Source organism: Rhopilema esculentum, chromosome 10 (assembly GCF_057945365.1).
Source record: "Rhopilema esculentum isolate cy_ngs chromosome 10, ASM5794536v1, whole genome shotgun sequence".
Classification (NCBI taxonomy): Eukaryota; Metazoa; Cnidaria; class Scyphozoa; order Rhizostomeae; family Rhizostomatidae; genus Rhopilema; species Rhopilema esculentum.
Window position 1 is genome coordinate 13,129,605 of NC_142824.1, and position 19,822 is coordinate 13,149,426.

Genomic DNA, 19,822 nt, shown 5'->3' on the forward strand with positions numbered 1-19,822 from the left:
ATTGCAAGTACACAGTATCATGTAGGTTAGCAGAAATCGAATTTATCATCTTATCTTACACTGTCTAGAGAAATTAAAACTGAAATAACAATTGCCCTCTTTGCAGCCAAACTTATATCAAGAATTGTTAGACAGAAGGGGTTCTTGATGGGTAATGACCTTAATCATAAGCATGTTGATTGGAGATTTAGTCTATTCTTGTGAAGCCAGCTTGTGGTTACCTGTTGGGTTGCTTTTGAAGAAAATTTTAAAGCTTACTTTTACAATCAGAGTTTATTTTTTGAATGCAAGCAATATGTTCAGTGCCCTAAATTGCTGAAATTTTCAGGTTGATTGTGATATGAATCAAGTAGAGAGTATAGGAGTGTGTCATACAATGTAAACATTTAATGGTTGATGTAGCTAAGATTTCTATGATTGGCACACTGTAATAAAAATTGCCTGGAAATGAGCAAATGATACTTTATAACTAATGTTTTTCCCTTACACATGTTGAAATCCAATACTGACACTTGCAGTGGCTGAACATTTGGGGCAAACCCACAATATATTGGGGTATTTTGGTAAGACTGAAAAAACCATATATTATATTTGGTGACTAAAAAGATTGTCATGAAATAAATTTGCCAGCAGTTGTATAATAATTCCTAATGGTTTTTAAATTCAGAATAAGATAGAGTAAATGATATGTCATATTTATTGTGACCTTCAGAGCAACTGTTCCGGGCATGTATCTGTGTTGCTTCTATACACCTCCAGTTGCTGGGGCACTCTTTCGTGCAGCCTTGGTGGCCAGTTGTTTGCGAGGAGCTTTTCCTCCAGTTGATTTCCTTGCAGTTTGCTTTGTACGAGCCATTTTGACACTACGAAGAAATTTCAATAAGGGCGAACGAAATAAGGTGACTGAGCGATGACGGTACTACCTTCCAGCTAGGAACAACGAATCAATCTGCGAATCGGCGCCATTTGAGGTCAATTTGAAATGTTTGAGCAAGCCACGTGACATGCCGGGAGAAGCGAAATGACAAAGAATGCATCGCCCATTGGCTGCTTTATTATCCCAAGTTTCGAGCGAGCTGCAATTGCATCTTCTGAACAAGATTAATACCATTTCTTAAAACTAAAGGGAAGCAGAAAAAGCAAATTCAAAGGGATTCAAGCAATTGCAAATTCCTGTCTCTTTGACTTGGGGAGGTTTGTTATCCTGGTTGATGGCAACAATAGCAAGAGTTTACGTAAATAATGTTTGTTTTTAGTGGCTGTTTTCCAGTTCTCTTTGGCAGTCAGTCAAATAAAACACTGAATTGACATATTTCAAGAGGCAAATTGTCTTGTAAGTGTACCTTCCCTCGCCTTTTCTGCTAGGACATAGTTTGCTTATGCAGTAAAGGCGCCATCAAGAAAGATGGCAGTATAAAGAGAGTGCTCCTAATAGGTCCGCAGTTGCTCCTGTATGTATTTGCCGGTTGAGTCAGATTGAAATCAGTCGCCTCGTGCATTGTCGCTCGCTGTCGTACAACACAACTTTCAACAATCATGTCTGGAAGAGGAAAAGGAGGAAAGGGTCTTGGCAAAGGAGGTGCTAAACGTCATCGAAAGATTCTTCGTGACAACATTCAAGGCATCACCAAGCCAGCCATTCGCCGATTGGCTCGTCGTGGAGGAGTAAAGAGAATCTCTGGCCTCATTTACGAAGAGACACGAGGTGTTCTCAAGGTTTTCCTCGAGAACGTCATTCGCGATGCAGTCACATACACAGAACATGCCAAGCGAAAGACTGTCACTGCCATGGATGTCGTCTACGCTTTGAAGAGACAGGGTCGAACACTGTACGGATTTGGCGGTTAAGTTGCGTCGTCCTGTTTACAGGATAGACAACTGGAGTGACTCGTCCTCACCAACAACACAAACAGCTTTTTTAAAAGCTACCAAAAATGCCAAAGTTGCCCAATGTTTTAAGCCTTGTGACAGCACACGATTAACAGCGAGTCATAATTGAATGTACTGAATCAATAAATTAATATCCCACTAAATAAATCGACCGGTATAATGTAAAGTCGCACAAAAATGCACTGAACTCCAACAGGAATATGTTTACTAAATAATAATAGGACTTTGTAAAATGCTATTGATGCAGCTAGCTCAATCAAGTTGATTTTTGAAAGAGCATGCCAACAAACTCATCTCCAAATTAATAATAATAAGTCTACAAGATGTCCTCACCAGAAAGGTAGGCTCCAAACATCTCCATTTCATGAACACAAATAAATGATAAACCCCTCGTTGACTTGACACACAGTAGTAATGTGCATATCCCTCTCTCATAATTGTTGTGTTTGTGGATCATTGACAAATGTTGACATATGAGATACATTATCATCATTATAAAACCAAGCAAAAGATTCATACATCTTCACCTTACTACCATCAACAAATAGCCCAGCCCTTTGGTCAATTCAGTTTTAATGACCATCAGCAAGAAATATAACCAGGAAGATTACCAACAGGCCAAGAAAAGAATTCCAATTCTGTCTATTCTATTTTATTTTCAACTTTGATTATTTGCCCTTAAATAAAAGTTGTTTCACCTTGATCAATTGAAGAAAATAATTCCTTTTCTGTCTATTCTTTTTCATTTTCAACCATAATTATTTGCCCTTAAATAAAAGTTGTTTCACCTTGATCAATTGAAGAAAATAATTCCTTTTCTGTCTATTCATTTTCATTTTCAACCATAATTATTTGCCCTTAAATAAAAGTTGTTTCACCTTGATCAATTGAAGAAAATAATCCTTTTCTGTCTATTCATTTTCATTTTCAACCATAAATATTTGCCCTTGAATAACAGTTGTTCCACCTTGATCAATTGAAGAAAAGAATTCCTTTTCTGTCTATTCTTTTTTCATATTCAACCATAATTATTTGCCCTTAAATAAAAGTTGTTTCACCTTGATCAATTGTTGCTTGCATCTTGGTTCAACTGTGTAAGGATAGCCTGTTTAAGGATAGCTTCTTAGGACCAATCAACCCTAGATTGATTACTTGCTGCTGGTTCAATTGATTGACTGCTTGATTATTGTTATTGAATGTTTGGTATGGTTTCTTTGTGCTCATCTGTTGAGCATGATTAATTGAGATGCTAGTGTACCCCTACCACCACTCGAAAAGAAACATAAACTAATTGATAAAATGATTAAAACTACTTGCTTAAACAGTGAGTAGCTTTGAATGAATTCAAAGCATCATAATGCAGTGGGCCTATACTATAAACAATATAGAGTGTGTGGTGTGGGTAGGTATCGTGTGTGTCACAAGTAGGTACACCAAGTTAGTTTTCGTGGTGGTTTTTAAAAAAACCGTTTTTCGTTCGACGAACTGGTAAAGCCAGCCAACAACACTAGCCAGCCAGGCTTTATGATTTTGGAGCCTTCTGCTCGGTCTTCTTTGGTAAGAGTACTGCCTGAATGTTGGGCAGGACACCACCTTGAGCAATGGTCACTCCACTCAGCAATTTGTTCAGCTCCTCGTCGTTTCTGATTGCAAGCTGCAAGTGTCGAGGGATGATTCTTGACTTCTTGTTGTCCCTGGCGGCATTGCCAGCCAACTCCAAGATTTCTGCCGAGAGATACTCGAGTACGGCTGCAAGATAGACGGGAGCCCCCGATCCAACTCGTTCAGCGTAGTTTCCCTTTCTCAACAATCTATGGATACGTCCGACTGGGAACTGAAGACCAGCTCTGGATGTCCTCGACCTTGCCTTGGCCTTAGCTTTTCCACCTTTTCCGCGTCCAGACATGTTTAACTCAAATTGAAAAACGAAATGAAGCCTTGCCGTAGAATGAACAACTTTGTTCGCAACTGCCTGATTGCCCGCCAAAGTGGTCGATTTGTAAAGGGCATTTACTCGAGATCTACCAATCAACACCCCCGCTATCGACCGCGAACAATAAGCGAACACGAGACAGCGAATCGACGTGTGTCACATGGCCTTCGAGCTAATCGACCCAGTTGCCCACAAATATAGTAAAAACTTGCATTGGCGCCAACCAACAACAGACTAGATCAGTCACAGTCAGTGTTGCTGCTTTATCTAGCGAAGGTCCTTTCGAAATTCGAAAAGTCAAATTTAAAATCATTCTTCAAGATGTCTGACGCCCCAGCAAAAGGAGGAAAACAGGCCCCAAAGGTTGCCAAGAAGGGGGAGAAGAAAGCAGGAGTTGGCAAGAAAGGGGGCAAGGCTGCCTCTGGAGATAAGAAGAGGTCGAAAAAGCGCAAGGAGAGCTACTCGATTTACATCTACAAGGTACTTAAGCAAGTCCATCCCGATACCGGCGTTTCAAGCAAGGCCATGAGCATCATGAACTCGTTTGTCAACGACATCTTCGAAAGGATTGCTCAAGAAGCCTCGCGTCTCGCCCACTACAACAAGAAGGCAACGATCACTTCGAGGGAAATCCAGACTGCCGTCAGGCTTCTCCTCCCCGGTGAACTTGCCAAGCATGCTGTCAGCGAGGGCACCAAAGCCGTCACCAAGTACACAAGCAGCAAGTAAACTGCTGGACGCACGAACACGACAATCCTCGCTTGTCGTCTACAACCAGAAAACAAACAGCTTTTTTAAAAGCTACCAAATTTACCAATCTCGTTGCCCGAACCTTTGACACACACGATAAGCATTGTGCTTCTTTATTCAACCGAGTTATCCAGTTTTAAAAACATTTAGGCTAATGCATGTTGGAGTCTCATTTTCATCAGCATCCCCTCATCCAGTATCACATTTAAAAAGTTAACAACTCTGTAGGTAAACATTCAAAAAATACATCTCTTTGAAAATATCAAATATGAAACATTTTCTTAAAATATTCTACATTCAACAGTCATTTGTTAACATTGGCTCTTGGTTTTTCATGAACAGTAAAGCCACGAATAAACCCCCCACATTGGATTCCAATATGGTGAAAGCCCCGCCAAATAGAATGAACCCCCAGCCTAACATGCTGCAATATTTTTTCAATGCATTATTCCAATCAATGGCAAATGCTATTTATTCATTGGAAATTCGAAACTCAGATAAACCAAACATCCCTTTCGCAATTTTTTTTTCACCATCCGAATTGCCAAATATCTCATTTTTCGATAACATTTAGAATACCCCACAAGTCCCCTGTCCCGGGCTTACACCAACGAGTAGGCCCATATTAAAAACACTGCCAGTGAATGCTTATTACTCCTGGTGAGCGTTTATGAAAGTTTTCTTTTCAATATGCATTCTATTTTGAATATGTATTATGAATTTTCTCCTTTGTTTTTTTACAATTGTGGACTTTCAATAGTTATCTCTGATTTAGTCCTTTTTTAATGTGGTGTTTATTAAATTTTACCTCAGAAATTTTGCATGAAAAATGGAAAATATTATAAGTAAAAATAATAAAGACAGAGCTATTTTCTCAAAAAGCTATGTATCTTTTGTCACATCTATTAGATATATAAAGTTTATAGATATAATATAAAGTTTTGAAGTTTTCATTCTAATTATTCAAGTTTCAATTTGTCCGGCCATAAGCTTATACCAAACCAATGAATGTTCGATTTAGCAGATATCTCAGTATTGTTGGTTTGAACTCAGGAATGTGAAAGGTCGGTTAGTTTCATTTACTAGTTTATTTTCAACAAAAATGGGTTGTTGTCAGGATGGAATTCCTACTTTCAAAGGCAGTTCCCTAGACCAGTACTCTCAAAAACGACTTACACCCTTGGCCAGAGGCGGCAGCAAAAATTTTTTCCACTACCATAATCGAATAATTGTTAGGGCTGCGGGGCTGACAGGGGGGGGGGGATCTGTACAAACATTGCATCGACCCATACAGCTGGGGTTTTTTGCAATCAAAAGCTCTTCCAAACATAGGCATACTGTTGACAAAATTGTCCATGCAAGTTGATATTAAATCGCCTTGTCATTATTCGAAATTTTTGGTTTTATTAATATCATGGCAATTATAAATAGAAGGGGCTGGCTGCAAGACTTCGATTGTCTGTTTGAAGTTTATTATCCTCTTCTGAAAAAAAATTTGCCGTAATCGATGACCGACAGCAAAAAGGAGATTTTTCCATATTTTGTATTTCTAATGGAAATCAACATAATGAGAATGGCAAAGCTGGTCATCATTTATCTACAAAACTTTATTTAATTTTCTTAGGAGTGAATATTCAACGGCGCTACTTGCCCCCTCTGTCCCTCCTGCCTCTCCAGGGTATTAACTTGACTAGAAGTCAGTACAGTATACTCTTGCTTGTGGCACATCACTAAGTACCTTTACTATGTCAATTAATGCTTCTATTATGCTAAAAATTCTCTTTCTTTTCTAAAAATTCTCTTCTATTATGTATCTTTCTTTACGAGCTTACTTCAATCAAAGTACTTTTGGCCACTTTCAAATCTGGTCGTTCTGAAAACATGCTACATGCAGCCCTCATATATTGACGTGTACGCTGATCACCTCGGTAAGAGTTGGTATAGCCAGAGAAAATGTAATAAATAGGCTGCTTCTTGCTAATTATAGAGTCTGTTCGTCCTAAATTTCAAAAGATGTCTGGTTTTCTTTGCAGATTTTCTAAGCCTTCTTTCTTCAGTTTTTCTACCTACCCCCACCCCCGCTCTGCCCTTCATCATGAGCTTTCACAGTTTATTACTGACACAAAAATTGCCGGAAAACTAAATCTTTAAATAAATCATCTTCCTTTTCTAAAGGAACTTTTTGAATAGGAATTTTTCCTCCATCGTTACCCAATGTTTCAAACATAAGGGTAAAAAATTAATACTTAACTTGTTGAGGGAAAATTGTGCTGTGCTTCTTGCAGTCAAATTCGGCCCAATTTAAGCGTTTTTATAGTCATCACAAAAGGTAACGGCGATTTGCTGGTTCGATCAATTAATGGACCTTTTGAACCTGCCCTTGCATGTGTACTGGGAGGTTTTATGACGACTGGAAAAGAAAATAATCAAACAATGTTTGATGGCATGTTGAGCTATACAAGTTGATATCGAATATTTTGCTGCAATAGGCACCAAAGTCTCCTTGGCAAAGAATAATAATGAAACTAAATACCATAATATTGCTGATTTGAATGCGGCCAAGATCGTATTTGCCACGGCTAGGTGTAGACGGGCAAATAGGTTTTGACAAGAAGCACAAAATTGACAGCCATGTTGGCCTAATATTTTGATGGTCACGTGTGTTTTGGCGCCTAACTGCAAGTGCTTTAAAGGTTCGTACGGAAGGTAGGCTGTTTTGAATTTGAATCTTTGTGAAGGTCGCACACCATTTTATTGTTGGAGCACTAGTTCGAAAGTGATATGGATTCGTCTGCTACATCACCAAAGAAGGCGAAGAAGACAGCAGCGCCCAAGAAGCCTGCCGCACATCCTGCGTATAAGGACATGATCGCGGAAGCAATCAGAATCCTGAAGGAGCGAAATGGGTCATCGCGACAGAAAATTGCCAAGTATTTACAATCTAATTACAAAGGTCTCGGTGATGAGAGCGCTCTGAAGAGAAACCTGAAAGCCTCCTTGAAAAAACTGGTCGCTTCTGGCTCTCTCATCCAAACGAAAGGGGTAGGGGCTTCAGGTTCGTTCAAGCTGCCTGCCGCTGCCAAGAAGCCTGCAGCAGTGAAAAAGCCAGCAGCAGCAAAGAAGGTTGCGAAAAAGCCAGCAGCGGCGAAAAAGGCTACTGCTAAGAAGGCTGCAACTTCAGTCAAGAAAAGCCCTGCAAAAAAGAAGGCCTCGACACCAAAGAAAGCCAGCGGAGCCAATAAGTCACCAAAGAAGCCCAAGGCCAAAGTGGCAAAGAAGCCTAAAGTAGCTGCTGGTAAGAAGGCATCAGCTGCTGGTAAGAGCAAACCCAAAAAGGCTGCCAGCAAAAAGACAGCAAAGTCACCGGCTGGGAAGAAAGTAAAGGCTGCAAAATCAAAGAAGTAGATGGCATCAGTGGAGGAGGGCCATGATTCCCACTTACCACCTGGTTTACCATATAAACAAACAGCTTTTTTAAAAGCTACCAAAAAGTCGGTCATCGGTTCTTGATTAGCCTTGACGGCTGCATTGATATCATGAAATTAAATGTAGAGTTTTCAAGGCTGGTGGGCCCACAGTCACCTGCATTTGTCACTTTTTTCTTTATGATGTACCTTCATCAAAATGATTTACAAAATAGGTAGCAGGATTTATCATTTCAGCTAAAGTTATGTGCATAGTAAACTATTTTGAAAGCACAATTGCCACTGTACACTATCATAAAATTAGCAGAAGATACACATTTTTTCTGCAAAGTCTGGAGCAACTCATATTTTTACAGTATTATTAGTAGCTTTTAAGAATGCCAATTGTAATAACAATTGCCAGTTTACATCCAAAGAAATTTCAAGACTAGTTTGACAGTATAGGTCCTTGATGTGCTATGTGACTATGATCAGCATAAAAAAGAATAAAGACAACACATGAATATATCAAATATTTTTGGTGATGAAGTATGCAAGCTTCAATATTTACAAAGTAGATCTAAGGATTCATCATCTCATTATTAGTAAATTATATTGAGAACAAAATTGCAAGTACACAGTATCATGTAGGTTAGCAGAAATCGAATTTATCATCTTATCTTACACTGTCTAGAGAAATTAAAACTGAAATAACAATTGCCCTCTTTGCAGCCAAACTTATATCAAGAATTGTTAGACAGAAGGGGTTCTTGATGGGTAATGACCTTAATCATAAGCATGTTGATTGGAGATTTAGTCTATTCTTGTGAAGCCAGCTTGTGGTTACCTGTTGGGTTGCTTTTGAAGAAAATTTTAAAGCTTACTTTTACAATCAGAGTTTATTTTTTGAATGCAAGCAATATGTTCAGTGCCCTAAATTGCTGAAATTTTCAGGTTGATTGTGATATGAATCAAGTAGAGAGTATAGGAGTGTGTCATACAATGTAAACATTTAATGGTTGATGTAGCTAAGATTTCTATGATTGGCACACTGTAATAAAAATTGCCTGGAAATGAGCAAATGATACTTTATAACTAATGTTTTTCCCTTACACATGTTGAAATCCAATACTGACACTTGCAGTGGCTGAACATTTGGGGCAAACCCACAATATATTGGGGTATTTTGGTAAGACTGAAAAAACCATATATTATATTTGGTGACTAAAAAGATTGTCATGAAATAAATTTGCCAGCAGTTGTATAATAATTCCTAATGGTTTTTAAATTCAGAATAAGATAGAGTAAATGATATGTCATATTTATTGTGACCTCAACATTTTAAATACATACATATGTATTACATTGTGGGCTTAGCACAAATTGAAAATATTGTGCACATGATATAAATTGTATGCTCTTGAATTCAGTCTAGCACTATGAAAAAGTGATTCATTTTTCCCATTCTACAGAGTACATGACCAACTAACTACTGGTAGTTTGTGACAACGTAACTACCAGTAGATTAAATTATTTGTAAATGTAAATTATTTGTAAGTAAACTACTAATGTAATTTATTTGCATGTACCAATGTAACTTAATATTACATGTTAGTTTTAAAAGTACATGTAGATATGAACTGAACTGATCTGAGTCGACCATGTCGTGTGTATTATGGTTGGGGAAATATAATCTCTGGTGTCTATGGTGGTTTTTAAAAAAACCGTTTTTTTCAAAGAATTCATCGACAAAGATGAAATTTGCTTGTTGAATTAAGCTCTCTCTCCACGAATCCTTCTGGCCAGTTGTATGTCCTTTGGCATAATGGTAACACGTTTGGCATGAATGGCGCACAAGTTGGTGTCTTCAAACAGTCCAACTAGGTAAGCTTCAGATGCCTCTTGGAGGGCCATCACCGCCGAGCTCTGAAAGCGCAGATCTGTCTTGAAGTCTTGGGCAATTTCTCGGACGAGTCTTTGGAAGGGCAGTTTCCTGATCAACAACTCGGTCGACTTCTGGTATCTACGAATTTCTCTGAGAGCAACTGTTCCGGGCCTGTATCTGTGTGGCTTCTTTACACCTCCAGTTGCTGGGGCACTCTTTCGTGCAGCCTTGGTGGCCAGTTGTTTGCGAGGAGCTTTTCCTCCAGTTGATTTCCTTGCAGTTTGCTTTGTACGAGCCATTTTGACACTACGAAGAAATTTCAATAAGGGCGAACGAAATAAGGTGACTGAGCGATGACGGTACTACCTTCCAGCTAGGAACAACGAATCAATCTGCGAATCGGCGCCATTTGAGGTCAATTTGAAATGTTTGAGCAAGCCACGTGACATGCCGGGAGAAGCGAAATGACAAAGAATGCATCGCCCATTGGCTGCTTTATTATCCCAAGTTTCGAGCGAGCTGCAATTGCATCTTCTGAACAAGATTAATATAATACCATTTCTTAAAACTAAAGGGAAGCAGAAAAAGCAAATTCAAAGGGATTCAAGCAATTGCAAATTCCTGTCTCTTTGACTTGGGGAGGTTTGTTATCCTGGTTGATGGCAACAATAGCAAGAGTTTACGTAAATAATGTTTGTTTTTAGTGGCTGTTTTCCAGTTCTCTTTGGCAGTCAGTCAAATAAAACACTGAATTGACATATTTCAAGAGGCAAATTGTCTTGTAAGTGTACCTTCCCTCGCCTTTTCTGCTAGGACATAGTTTGCTTATGCAGTAAAGGCGCCATCAAGAAAGATGGCAGTATAAAGAGAGTGCTCCTAATAGGTCCGCAGTTGCTCCTGTATGTATTTGCCGGTTGAGTCAGATTGAAATCAGTCGCCTCGTGCATTGTCGCTCGCTGTCGTACAACACAACTTTCAACAATCATGTCTGGAAGAGGAAAAGGAGGAAAGGGTCTTGGCAAAGGAGGTGCTAAACGTCATCGAAAGATTCTTCGTGACAACATTCAAGGCATCACCAAGCCAGCCATTCGCCGATTGGCTCGTCGTGGAGGAGTAAAGAGAATCTCTGGCCTCATTTACGAAGAGACACGAGGTGTTCTCAAGGTTTTCCTCGAGAACGTCATTCGCGATGCAGTCACATACACAGAACATGCCAAGCGAAAGACTGTCACTGCCATGGATGTCGTCTACGCTTTGAAGAGACAGGGTCGAACACTGTACGGATTTGGCGGTTAAGTTGCGTCGTCCTGTTTACAGGATAGACAACTGGAGTGACTCGTCCTCACCAACAACACAAACAGCTTTTTTAAAAGCTACCAAAAATGCCAAAGTTGCCCAATGTTTTAAGCCTTGTGACAGCACACGATTAACAGCGAGTCATAATTGAATGTACTGAATCAATAAATTAATATCCCACTAAATAAATCGACCGGTATAATGTAAAGTCGCACAAAAATGCACTGAACTCCAACAGGAATATGTTTACTAAATAATAATAGGACTTTGTAAAATGCTATTGATGCAGCTAGCTCAATCAAGTTGATTTTTGAAAGAGCATGCCAACAAACTCATCTCCAAATTAATAATAATAAGTCTACAAGATGTCCTCACCAGAAAGGTAGGCTCCAAACATCTCCATTTCATGAACACAAATAAATGATAAACCCCTCGTTGACTTGACACACAGTAGTAATGTGCATATCCCTCTCTCATAATTGTTGTGTTTGTGGATCATTGACAAATGTTGACATATGAGATACATTATCATCATTATAAAACCAAGCAAAAGATTCATACATCTTCACCTTACTACCATCAACAAATAGCCCAGCCCTTTGGTCAATTCAGTTTTAATGACCATCAGCAAGAAATATAACCAGGAAGATTACCAACAGGCCAAGAAAAGAATTCCAATTCTGTCTATTCTATTTTATTTTCAACTTTGATTATTTGCCCTTAAATAAAAGTTGTTTCACCTTGATCAATTGAAGAAAATAATTCCTTTTCTGTCTATTCTTTTTCATTTTCAACCATAATTATTTGCCCTTAAATAAAAGTTGTTTCACCTTGATCAATTGAAGAAAATAATTCCTTTTCTGTCTATTCATTTTCATTTTCAACCATAATTATTTGCCCTTAAATAAAAGTTGTTTCACCTTGATCAATTGAAGAAAATAATCCTTTTCTGTCTATTCATTTTCATTTTCAACCATAAATATTTGCCCTTAAATAACAGTTGTTCCACCTTGACCAATTGTTGCTTGCATCTTGGTTCAACTGTGTAAGGATAGCCTGTTTAAGGATAGCTTCTTAGGACCAATCAACCCTAGATTGATTACTTGCTGCTGGTTCAATTGATTGACTGCTTGATTATTGTTATTGAATGTTTGGTATGGTTTCTTTGTGCTCATCTGTTGAGCATGATTAATTGAGATGCTAGTGTACCCCTACCACCACTCGAAAAGAAACATAAACTAATTGATAAAATGATTAAAACTACTTGCTTAAACAGTGAGTAGCTTTGAATGAATTCAAAGCATCATAATGCAGTGGGCCTATACTATAAACAATATAGAGTGTGTGGTGTGGGTAGGTATCGTGTGTGTCACAAGTAGGTACACCAAGTTAGTTTTCGTGGTGGTTTTTAAAAAAACCGTTTTTCGTTCGACGAACTGGTAAAGCCAGCCAACAACACTAGCCAGCCAGGCTTTATGATTTTGGAGCCTTCTGCTCGGTCTTCTTTGGTAAGAGTACTGCCTGAATGTTGGGCAGGACACCACCTTGAGCAATGGTCACTCCACTCAGCAATTTGTTCAGCTCCTCGTCGTTTCTGATTGCAAGCTGCAAGTGTCGAGGGATGATTCTTGACTTCTTGTTGTCCCTGGCGGCATTGCCAGCCAACTCCAAGATTTCTGCCGAGAGATACTCGAGTACGGCTGCAAGATAGACGGGAGCCCCCGATCCAACTCGTTCAGCGTAGTTTCCCTTTCTCAACAATCTATGGATACGTCCGACTGGGAACTGAAGACCAGCTCTGGATGTCCTCGACCTTGCCTTGGCCTTAGCTTTTCCACCTTTTCCGCGTCCAGACATGTTTAACTCAAATTGAAAAACGAAATGAAGCCTTGCCGTAGAATGAACAACTTTGTTCGCAACTGCCTGATTGCCCGCCAAAGTGGTCGATTTGTAAAGGGCATTTACTCGAGATCTACCAATCAACACCCCCGCTATCGACCGCGAACAATAAGCGAACACGAGACAGCGAATCGACGTGTGTCACATGGCCTTCGAGCTAATCGACCCAGTTGCCCACAAATATAGTAAAAACTTGCATTGGCGCCAACCAACAACAGACTAGATTAGTCACAGTCAGTGTTGCTGCTTTATCTAGCGAAGGTCCTTTCGAAATTCGAAAAGTCAAATTTAAAATCATTCTTCAAGATGTCTGACGCCCCAGCAAAAGGAGGAAAACAGGCCCCAAAGGTTGCCAAGAAGGGGGAGAAGAAAGCAGGAGTTGGCAAGAAAGGGGGCAAGGCTGCCTCTGGAGATAAGAAGAGGTCGAAAAAGCGCAAGGAGAGCTACTCGATTTACATCTACAAGGTACTTAAGCAAGTCCATCCCGATACCGGCGTTTCAAGCAAGGCCATGAGCATCATGAACTCGTTTGTCAACGACATCTTCGAAAGGATTGCTCAAGAAGCCTCGCGTCTCGCCCACTACAACAAGAAGGCAACGATCACTTCGAGGGAAATCCAGACTGCCGTCAGGCTTCTCCTCCCCGGTGAACTTGCCAAGCATGCTGTCAGCGAGGGCACCAAAGCCGTCACCAAGTACACAAGCAGCAAGTAAACTGCTGGACGCACGAACACGACAATCCTCGCTTGTCGTCTACAACCAGAAAACAAACAGCTTTTTTAAAAGCTACCAAATTTACCAATCTCGTTGCCCGAACCTTTGACACACACGATAAGCATTGTGCTTCTTTATTCAACCGAGTTATCCAGTTTTAAAAACATTTAGGCTAATGCATGTTGGAGTCTCATTTTCATCAGCATCCCCTCATCCAGTATCACATTTAAAAAGTTAACAACTCTGTAGGTAAACATTCAAAAAATACATCTCTTTGAAAATATCAAATATGAAACATTTTCTTAAAATATTCTACATTCAACAGTCATTTGTTAACATTGGCTCTTGGTTTTTCATGAACAGTATAGCCACGAATAAACCCCCCACATTGGATTCCAATATGGTGAAAGCCCCGCCAAATAGAATGAACCCCCAGCCTAACATGCTGCAATATTTTTTCAATGCATTATTCCAATCAATGGCAAATGCTATTTATTCATTGGAAATTCGAAACTCAGATAAACCAAACATCCCTTTCGCAATTTTTTTTTCACCATCCGAATTGCCAAATATCTCATTTTTCGATAACATTTAGAATACCCCCACAAGTCCCCTGTCCCGGGCTTACACCAACGAGTAGGCCCATATTAAAAACACTGCCAGTGAATGCTTATTACTCCTGGTGAGCGTTTATGAAAGTTTTCTTTTCAATATGCATTCTATTTTGAATATGTATTATGAATTTTCTCCTTTGTTTTTTTACAATTGTGGACTTTCAATAGTTATCTCTGATTTAGTCCTTTTTTAATGTGGTGTTTATTAAATTTTACCTCAGAAATTTTGCATGAAAAATGGAAAATATTATAAGTAAAAATAATAAAGACAGAGCTATTTTCTCAAAAAGCTATGTATCTTTTGTCACATCTATTAGATATATAAAGTTTATAGATATAATATAAAGTTTTGAAGTTTTCATTCTAATTATTCAAGTTTCAATTTGTCCGGCCATAAGCTTATACCAAACCAATGAATGTTCGATTTAGCAGATATCTCAGTATTGTTGGTTTGAACTCAGGAATGTGAAAGGTCGGTTAGTTTCATTTACTAGTTTATTTTCAACAAAAATGGGTTGTTGTCAGGATGGAATTCCTACTTTCAAAGGCAGTTCCCTAGACCAGTACTCTCAAAAACGACTTACACCCTTGGCCAGAGGCGGCAGCAAAAATTTTTTCCACTACCATAATCGAATAATTGTTAGGGCTGCGGGGCTGACAGGGGGGGGGGGGGGATCTGTACAAACATTGCATCGACCCATACAGCTGGGGTTTTTTGCAATCAAAAGCTCTTCCAAACATAGGCATACTGTTGACAAAATGGTCCATGCAAGTTGATATTAAATCGCCTTGTCATTATTCGAAATTTTTGGTTTTATAAATATCATGGCAATTATAAATAGAAGGGGCTGGCTGCAAGACTTCGATTGTCTGTTTGAAGTTTATTATCCTCTTCTGAAAAAAAATTTGCCGTAATCGATGACCGACAGCAAAAAGGAGATTTTTCCATATTTTGTATTTCTAATGGAAATCAACATAATGAGAATGGCAAAGCTGGTCATCATTTATCTACAAAACTTTATTTAATTTTCTTAGGAGTGAATATTCAACGGCGCTACTTGCCCCCTCTGTCCCTCCTGCCTCTCCAGGGTATTAACTTGACTAGAAGTCAGTACAGTATACTCTTGCTTGTGGCACATCACTAAGTACCTTTACTATGTCAATTAATGCTTCTATTATGCTAAAAATTCTCTTTCTTTTCTAAAAATTCTCTTCTATTATGTATCTTTCTTTACGAGCTTACTTCAATCAAAGTACTTTTGGCCACTTTCAAATCTGGTCGTTCTGAAAACATGCTACATGCAGCCCTCATATATTGACGTGTACGCTGATCACCTCGGTAAGAGTTGGTATAGCCAGAGAAAATGTAATAAATAGGCTGCTTCTTGCTAATTATAGGGTCTGTTCGTCCTAAATTTCAAAAGATGTCTGGTTTTCTTTGCAGATTTTCTAAGCCTTCTTTCTTCAGTTTTTCTACCTACCCCCACCCCCGCTCTGCCCTTCATCATGAGCTTTCACAGTTTATTACTGACACAAAAATTGCCGGAAAACTAAATCTTTAAATAAATCATCTTCCTTTTCTAAAGGAACTTTTTGAATAGGAATTTTTCCTCCATCGTTACCCAATGTTTCAAACATAAGGGTAAAAAATTAATACTTAACTTGTTGAGGGAAAATTGTGCTGTGCTTCTTGCAGTCAAATTCGGCCCAATTTAAGCGTTTTTATAGTCATCACAAAAGGTAACGGCGATTTGCTGGTTCGATCAATTAATGGACCTTTTGAACCTGCCCTTGCATGTGTACTGGGAGGTTTTATGACGACTGGAAAAGAAAATAATCAAACAATGTTTGATGGCATGTTGAGCTATACAAGTTGATATCGAATATTTTGCTGCAATAGGCACCAAAGTCTCCTTGGCAAAGAATAATAATGAAACTAAATACCATAATATTGCTGATTTGAATGCGGCCAAGATCGTATTTGCCACGGCTAGGTGTAGACGGGCAAATAGGTTTTGACAAGAAGCACAAAATTGATAGCCATGTTGGCCTAATATTTTGATGGTCACGTGTGTTTTGGCGCCTAACTGCAAGTGCTTTAAAGGTTCGTACGGAAGGTAGGCTGTTTTGAATTTGAATCTTTGTGAAGGTCGCACACCATTTTATTGTTGGAGCACTAGTTCGAAAGTGATATGGATTCGTCTGCTACATCACCAAAGAAGGCGAAGAAGACAGCAGCGCCCAAGAAGCCTGCCGCACATCCTGCGTATAAGGACATGATCGCGGAAGCAATCAGAATCCTGAAGGAGCGAAATGGGTCATCGCGACAGAAAATTGCCAAGTATTTACAATCTAATTACAAAGGTCTCGGTGATGAGAGCGCTCTGAAGAGAAACCTGAAAGCCTCCTTGAAAAAACTGGTCGCTTCTGGCTCTCTCATCCAAACGAAAGGGGTAGGGGCTTCAGGTTCGTTCAAGCTGCCTGCCGCTGCCAAGAAGCCTGCAGCAGTGAAAAAGCCAGCAGCAGCAAAGAAGGTTGCGAAAAAGCCAGCAGCGGCGAAAAAGGCTACTGCTAAGAAGGCTGCAACTTCAGTCAAGAAAAGCCCTGCAAAAAAGAAGGCCTCGACACCAAAGAAAGCCAGCGGAGCCAATAAGTCACCAAAGAAGCCCAAGGCCAAAGTGGCAAAGAAGCCTAAAGTAGCTGCTGGTAAGAAGGCATCAGCTGCTGGTAAGAGCAAACCCAAAAAGGCTGCCAGCAAAAAGACAGCAAAGTCACCGGCTGGGAAGAAAGTAAAGGCTGCAAAGTCGAAGAAGTAGATGGCATCAGTGGAGGAGGGCCATGATTCCCACTTACCACCTGGTTTACCATATAAACAAACAGCTTTTTTAAAAGCTACCAAAAAGTCGGTCATCGGTTCTTGATTAGCCTTGACGGCTGCATTGATATCATGAAATTAAATGTAGAGTTTTCAAGGCTGGTGGGCCCACAGTCACCTGCATTTGTCACTTTTTTCTTTATGATGTACCTTCATCAAAATGATTTACAAAATAGGTAGCAGGATTTATCATTTCAGCTAAAGTTATGTGCATAGTAAACTATTTTGAAAGCACAATTGCCACTGTACACTATCATAAAATTAGCAGAAGATACACATTTTTTCTGCAAAGTCTGGAGCAACTCATATTTTTACAGTATTATTAGTAGCTTTTAAGAATGCCAATTGTAATAACAATTGCCAGTTTACATCCAAAGAAATTTCAAGACTAGTTTGACAGTATAGGTCCTTGATGTGCTATGTGACTATGATCAGCATAAAAAAGAATAAAGACAACACATGAATATATCAAATATTTTTGGTGATGAAGTATGCAAGCTTCAATATTTACAAAGTAGATCTAAGGATTCATCATCTCATTATTAGTAAATTATATTGAGAACAAAATTGCAAGTACACAGTATCATGTAGGTTAGCAGAAATCGAATTTATCATCTTATCTTACACTGTCTAGAGAAATTAAAACTGAAATAACAATTGCCCTCTTTGCAGCCAAACTTATATCAAGAATTGTTAGACAGAAGGGGTTCTTGATGGGTAATGACCTTAATCATAAGCATGTTGATTGGAGATTTAGTCTATTCTTGTGAAGCCAGCTTGTGGTTACCTGTTGGGTTGCTTTTGAAGAAAATTTTAAAGCTTACTTTTACAATCAGAGTTTATTTTTTGAATGCAAGCAATATGTTCAGTGCCCTAAATTGCTGAAATTTTCAGGTTGATTGTGATATGAATCAAGTAGAGAGTATAGGAGTGTGTCATACAATGTAAACATTTAATGGTTGATGTAGCTAAGATTTCTATGATTGGCACACTGTAATAAAAATTGCCTGGAAATGAGCAAATGATACTTTATAACTAATGTTTTTCCCTTACACATGTTGAAATCCAATACTGACACTTGCAGTGGCTGAACATTTGGGGCAAACCCACAATATATTGGGGTATTTTGGTAAGACTGAAAAAACCATATATTATATTTGGTGACTAAAAAGATTGTCATGAAATAAATTTGCCAGCAGTTGTATAATAATTCCTAATGGTTTTTAAATTCAGAATAAGATAGAGTAAATGATATGTCATATTTATTGTGACCTCAACATTTTAAATACATACATATGTATTACATTGTGGGCTTAGCACAAATTGAAAATATTGTGCACATGATATAAATTGTATGCTCTTGAATTCAGTCTAGCACTATGAAAAAGTGATTCATTTTTCCCATTCTACAGAGTACATGACCAACTAACTACTGGTAGTTTGTGACAACGTAACTACCAGTAGATTAAATTATTTGTAAATGTAAATTATTTGTAAGTAAACTACTAATGTAATTTATTTGCATGTACCAATGTAACTTAATATTACATGTTAGTTTTAAAAGTACATGTAGATATGAACTGAACTGATCTGAGTCGACCATGTCGTGTGTATTATGGTTGGGGAAATATAATCTCTGGTGTCTATGGTGGTTTTTAAAAAAACCGTTTTTTTCAAAGAATTCATCGACAAAGATGAAATTTGCTTGTTGAATTAAGCTCTCTCTCCACGAATCCTTCTGGCCAGTTGTATGTCCTTTGGCATAATGGTAACACGTTTGGCATGAATGGCGCACAAGTTGGTGTCTTCAAACAGTCCAACTAGGTAAGCTTCAGATGCCTCTTGGAGGGCCATCACCGCCGAGCTCTGAAAGCGCAGATCTGTCTTGAAGTCTTGGGCAATTTCTCGGACGAGTCTTTGGAAGGGCAGTTTCCTGATCAACAACTCGGTCGACTTCTGGTATCTACGAATTTCTCTCAGAGCAACTGTTCCGGGCCTGTATCTGTGTGGCTTCTTTACACCTCCAGTTGCTGGGGCACTCTTTCGTGCAGCCTTGGTGGCCAGTTGTTTGCGAGGAGCTTTTCCTCCAGTTGATTTCCTTGCAGTTTGCTTTGTACGAGCCATTTTGACACTACGAAGAAATTTCAATAAGGGCGAACGAAATAAGGTGACTGAGCGATGACGGTACTACCTTCCAGCTAGGAACAACGAATCAATCTGCGAATCGGCGCCATTTGAGGTCAATTTGAAATGTTTGAGCAAGCCACGTGACATGCCGGGAGAAGCGAAATGACAAAGAATGCATCGCCCATTGGCTGCTTTATTATCCCAAGTTTCGAGCGAGCTGCAATTGCATCTTCTGAACAAGATTAATATAATACCATTTCTTAAAACTAAAGGGAAGCAGAAAAAGCAAATTCAAAGGGATTCAAGCAATTGCAAATTCCTGTCTCTTTGACTTGGGGAGGTTTGTTATCCTGGTTGATGGCAACAATAGCAAGAGTTTACGTAAATAATGTTTGTTTTTAGTGGCTGTTTTCCAGTTCTCTTTGGCAGTCAGTC

The 19,822-nt window shown here is 39.0% G+C and overlaps 9 protein-coding genes and 1 pseudogene across 9 annotated transcripts; 6 read left to right on the plus strand and 4 right to left on the minus strand.

The window, feature by feature from the left end:
• The first annotated feature begins 1,466 nt into the window (after positions 1 to 1,466).
• Positions 1,467 to 1,933, plus strand: LOC148959329 (histone H4). Its single transcript, XM_089110768.1, has one exon. It carries the CDS (start codon positions 1,537 to 1,539, stop codon positions 1,846 to 1,848), a length of 312 nt encoding a protein of 103 aa, XP_088966894.1. The 5' UTR covers positions 1,467 to 1,536; the 3' UTR covers positions 1,849 to 1,933.
• A 1,426-nt stretch (positions 1,934 to 3,359) lies between these two features.
• LOC148959330 (histone H2A) lies at positions 3,360 to 3,881 on the minus strand. Its single transcript, XM_089110671.1, has one exon. It carries the CDS (start codon positions 3,794 to 3,796, stop codon positions 3,413 to 3,415), a length of 384 nt encoding a protein of 127 aa, XP_088966797.1. The 5' UTR covers positions 3,797 to 3,881; the 3' UTR covers positions 3,360 to 3,412.
• A 151-nt stretch (positions 3,882 to 4,032) lies between these two features.
• LOC148959331 (histone H2B pseudogene) lies at positions 4,033 to 4,628 on the plus strand (annotated as a pseudogene).
• Positions 4,629 to 7,268: 2,640 nt separating this feature from the next.
• LOC148959332 (uncharacterized) lies at positions 7,269 to 8,890 on the plus strand. The gene has a single exon (XM_089110708.1). It carries the CDS (start codon positions 7,355 to 7,357, stop codon positions 7,976 to 7,978), a length of 624 nt encoding a protein of 207 aa, XP_088966834.1. The 5' UTR covers positions 7,269 to 7,354; the 3' UTR covers positions 7,979 to 8,890.
• A 408-nt stretch (positions 8,891 to 9,298) lies between these two features.
• On the minus strand, positions 9,299 to 10,266 carry LOC148959333 (histone H3). The gene has a single exon (XM_089110709.1). The coding sequence runs from the start codon at positions 10,159 to 10,161 to the stop codon at positions 9,751 to 9,753; it is 411 nt and encodes a 136-aa protein (XP_088966835.1). The 5' UTR covers positions 10,162 to 10,266; the 3' UTR covers positions 9,299 to 9,750.
• Positions 10,267 to 10,776: 510 nt separating this feature from the next.
• LOC148959334 (histone H4) lies at positions 10,777 to 11,243 on the plus strand. The gene has a single exon (XM_089110498.1). The coding sequence runs from the start codon at positions 10,847 to 10,849 to the stop codon at positions 11,156 to 11,158; it is 312 nt and encodes a 103-aa protein (XP_088966624.1). The 5' UTR covers positions 10,777 to 10,846; the 3' UTR covers positions 11,159 to 11,243.
• Positions 11,244 to 12,578: 1,335 nt separating this feature from the next.
• LOC135685869 (histone H2A) lies at positions 12,579 to 13,099 on the minus strand. The gene has a single exon (XM_065201962.2). The coding sequence runs from the start codon at positions 13,013 to 13,015 to the stop codon at positions 12,632 to 12,634; it is 384 nt and encodes a 127-aa protein (XP_065058034.1). The 5' UTR covers positions 13,016 to 13,099; the 3' UTR covers positions 12,579 to 12,631.
• Positions 13,100 to 13,272: 173 nt separating this feature from the next.
• On the plus strand, positions 13,273 to 13,847 carry LOC135685867 (histone H2B). Its single transcript, XM_065201960.2, has one exon. The coding sequence runs from the start codon at positions 13,364 to 13,366 to the stop codon at positions 13,769 to 13,771; it is 408 nt and encodes a 135-aa protein (XP_065058032.1). The 5' UTR covers positions 13,273 to 13,363; the 3' UTR covers positions 13,772 to 13,847.
• Positions 13,848 to 16,499: 2,652 nt separating this feature from the next.
• LOC148959335 (uncharacterized) lies at positions 16,500 to 18,115 on the plus strand. Its single transcript, XM_089110716.1, has one exon. The coding sequence runs from the start codon at positions 16,578 to 16,580 to the stop codon at positions 17,199 to 17,201; it is 624 nt and encodes a 207-aa protein (XP_088966842.1). The 5' UTR covers positions 16,500 to 16,577; the 3' UTR covers positions 17,202 to 18,115.
• Positions 18,116 to 18,521: 406 nt separating this feature from the next.
• On the minus strand, positions 18,522 to 19,483 carry LOC135685163 (histone H3). The gene has a single exon (XM_065200995.2). The coding sequence runs from the start codon at positions 19,382 to 19,384 to the stop codon at positions 18,974 to 18,976; it is 411 nt and encodes a 136-aa protein (XP_065057067.1). The 5' UTR covers positions 19,385 to 19,483; the 3' UTR covers positions 18,522 to 18,973.
• Between the last annotated feature and the right edge of the window lie 339 nt (positions 19,484 to 19,822).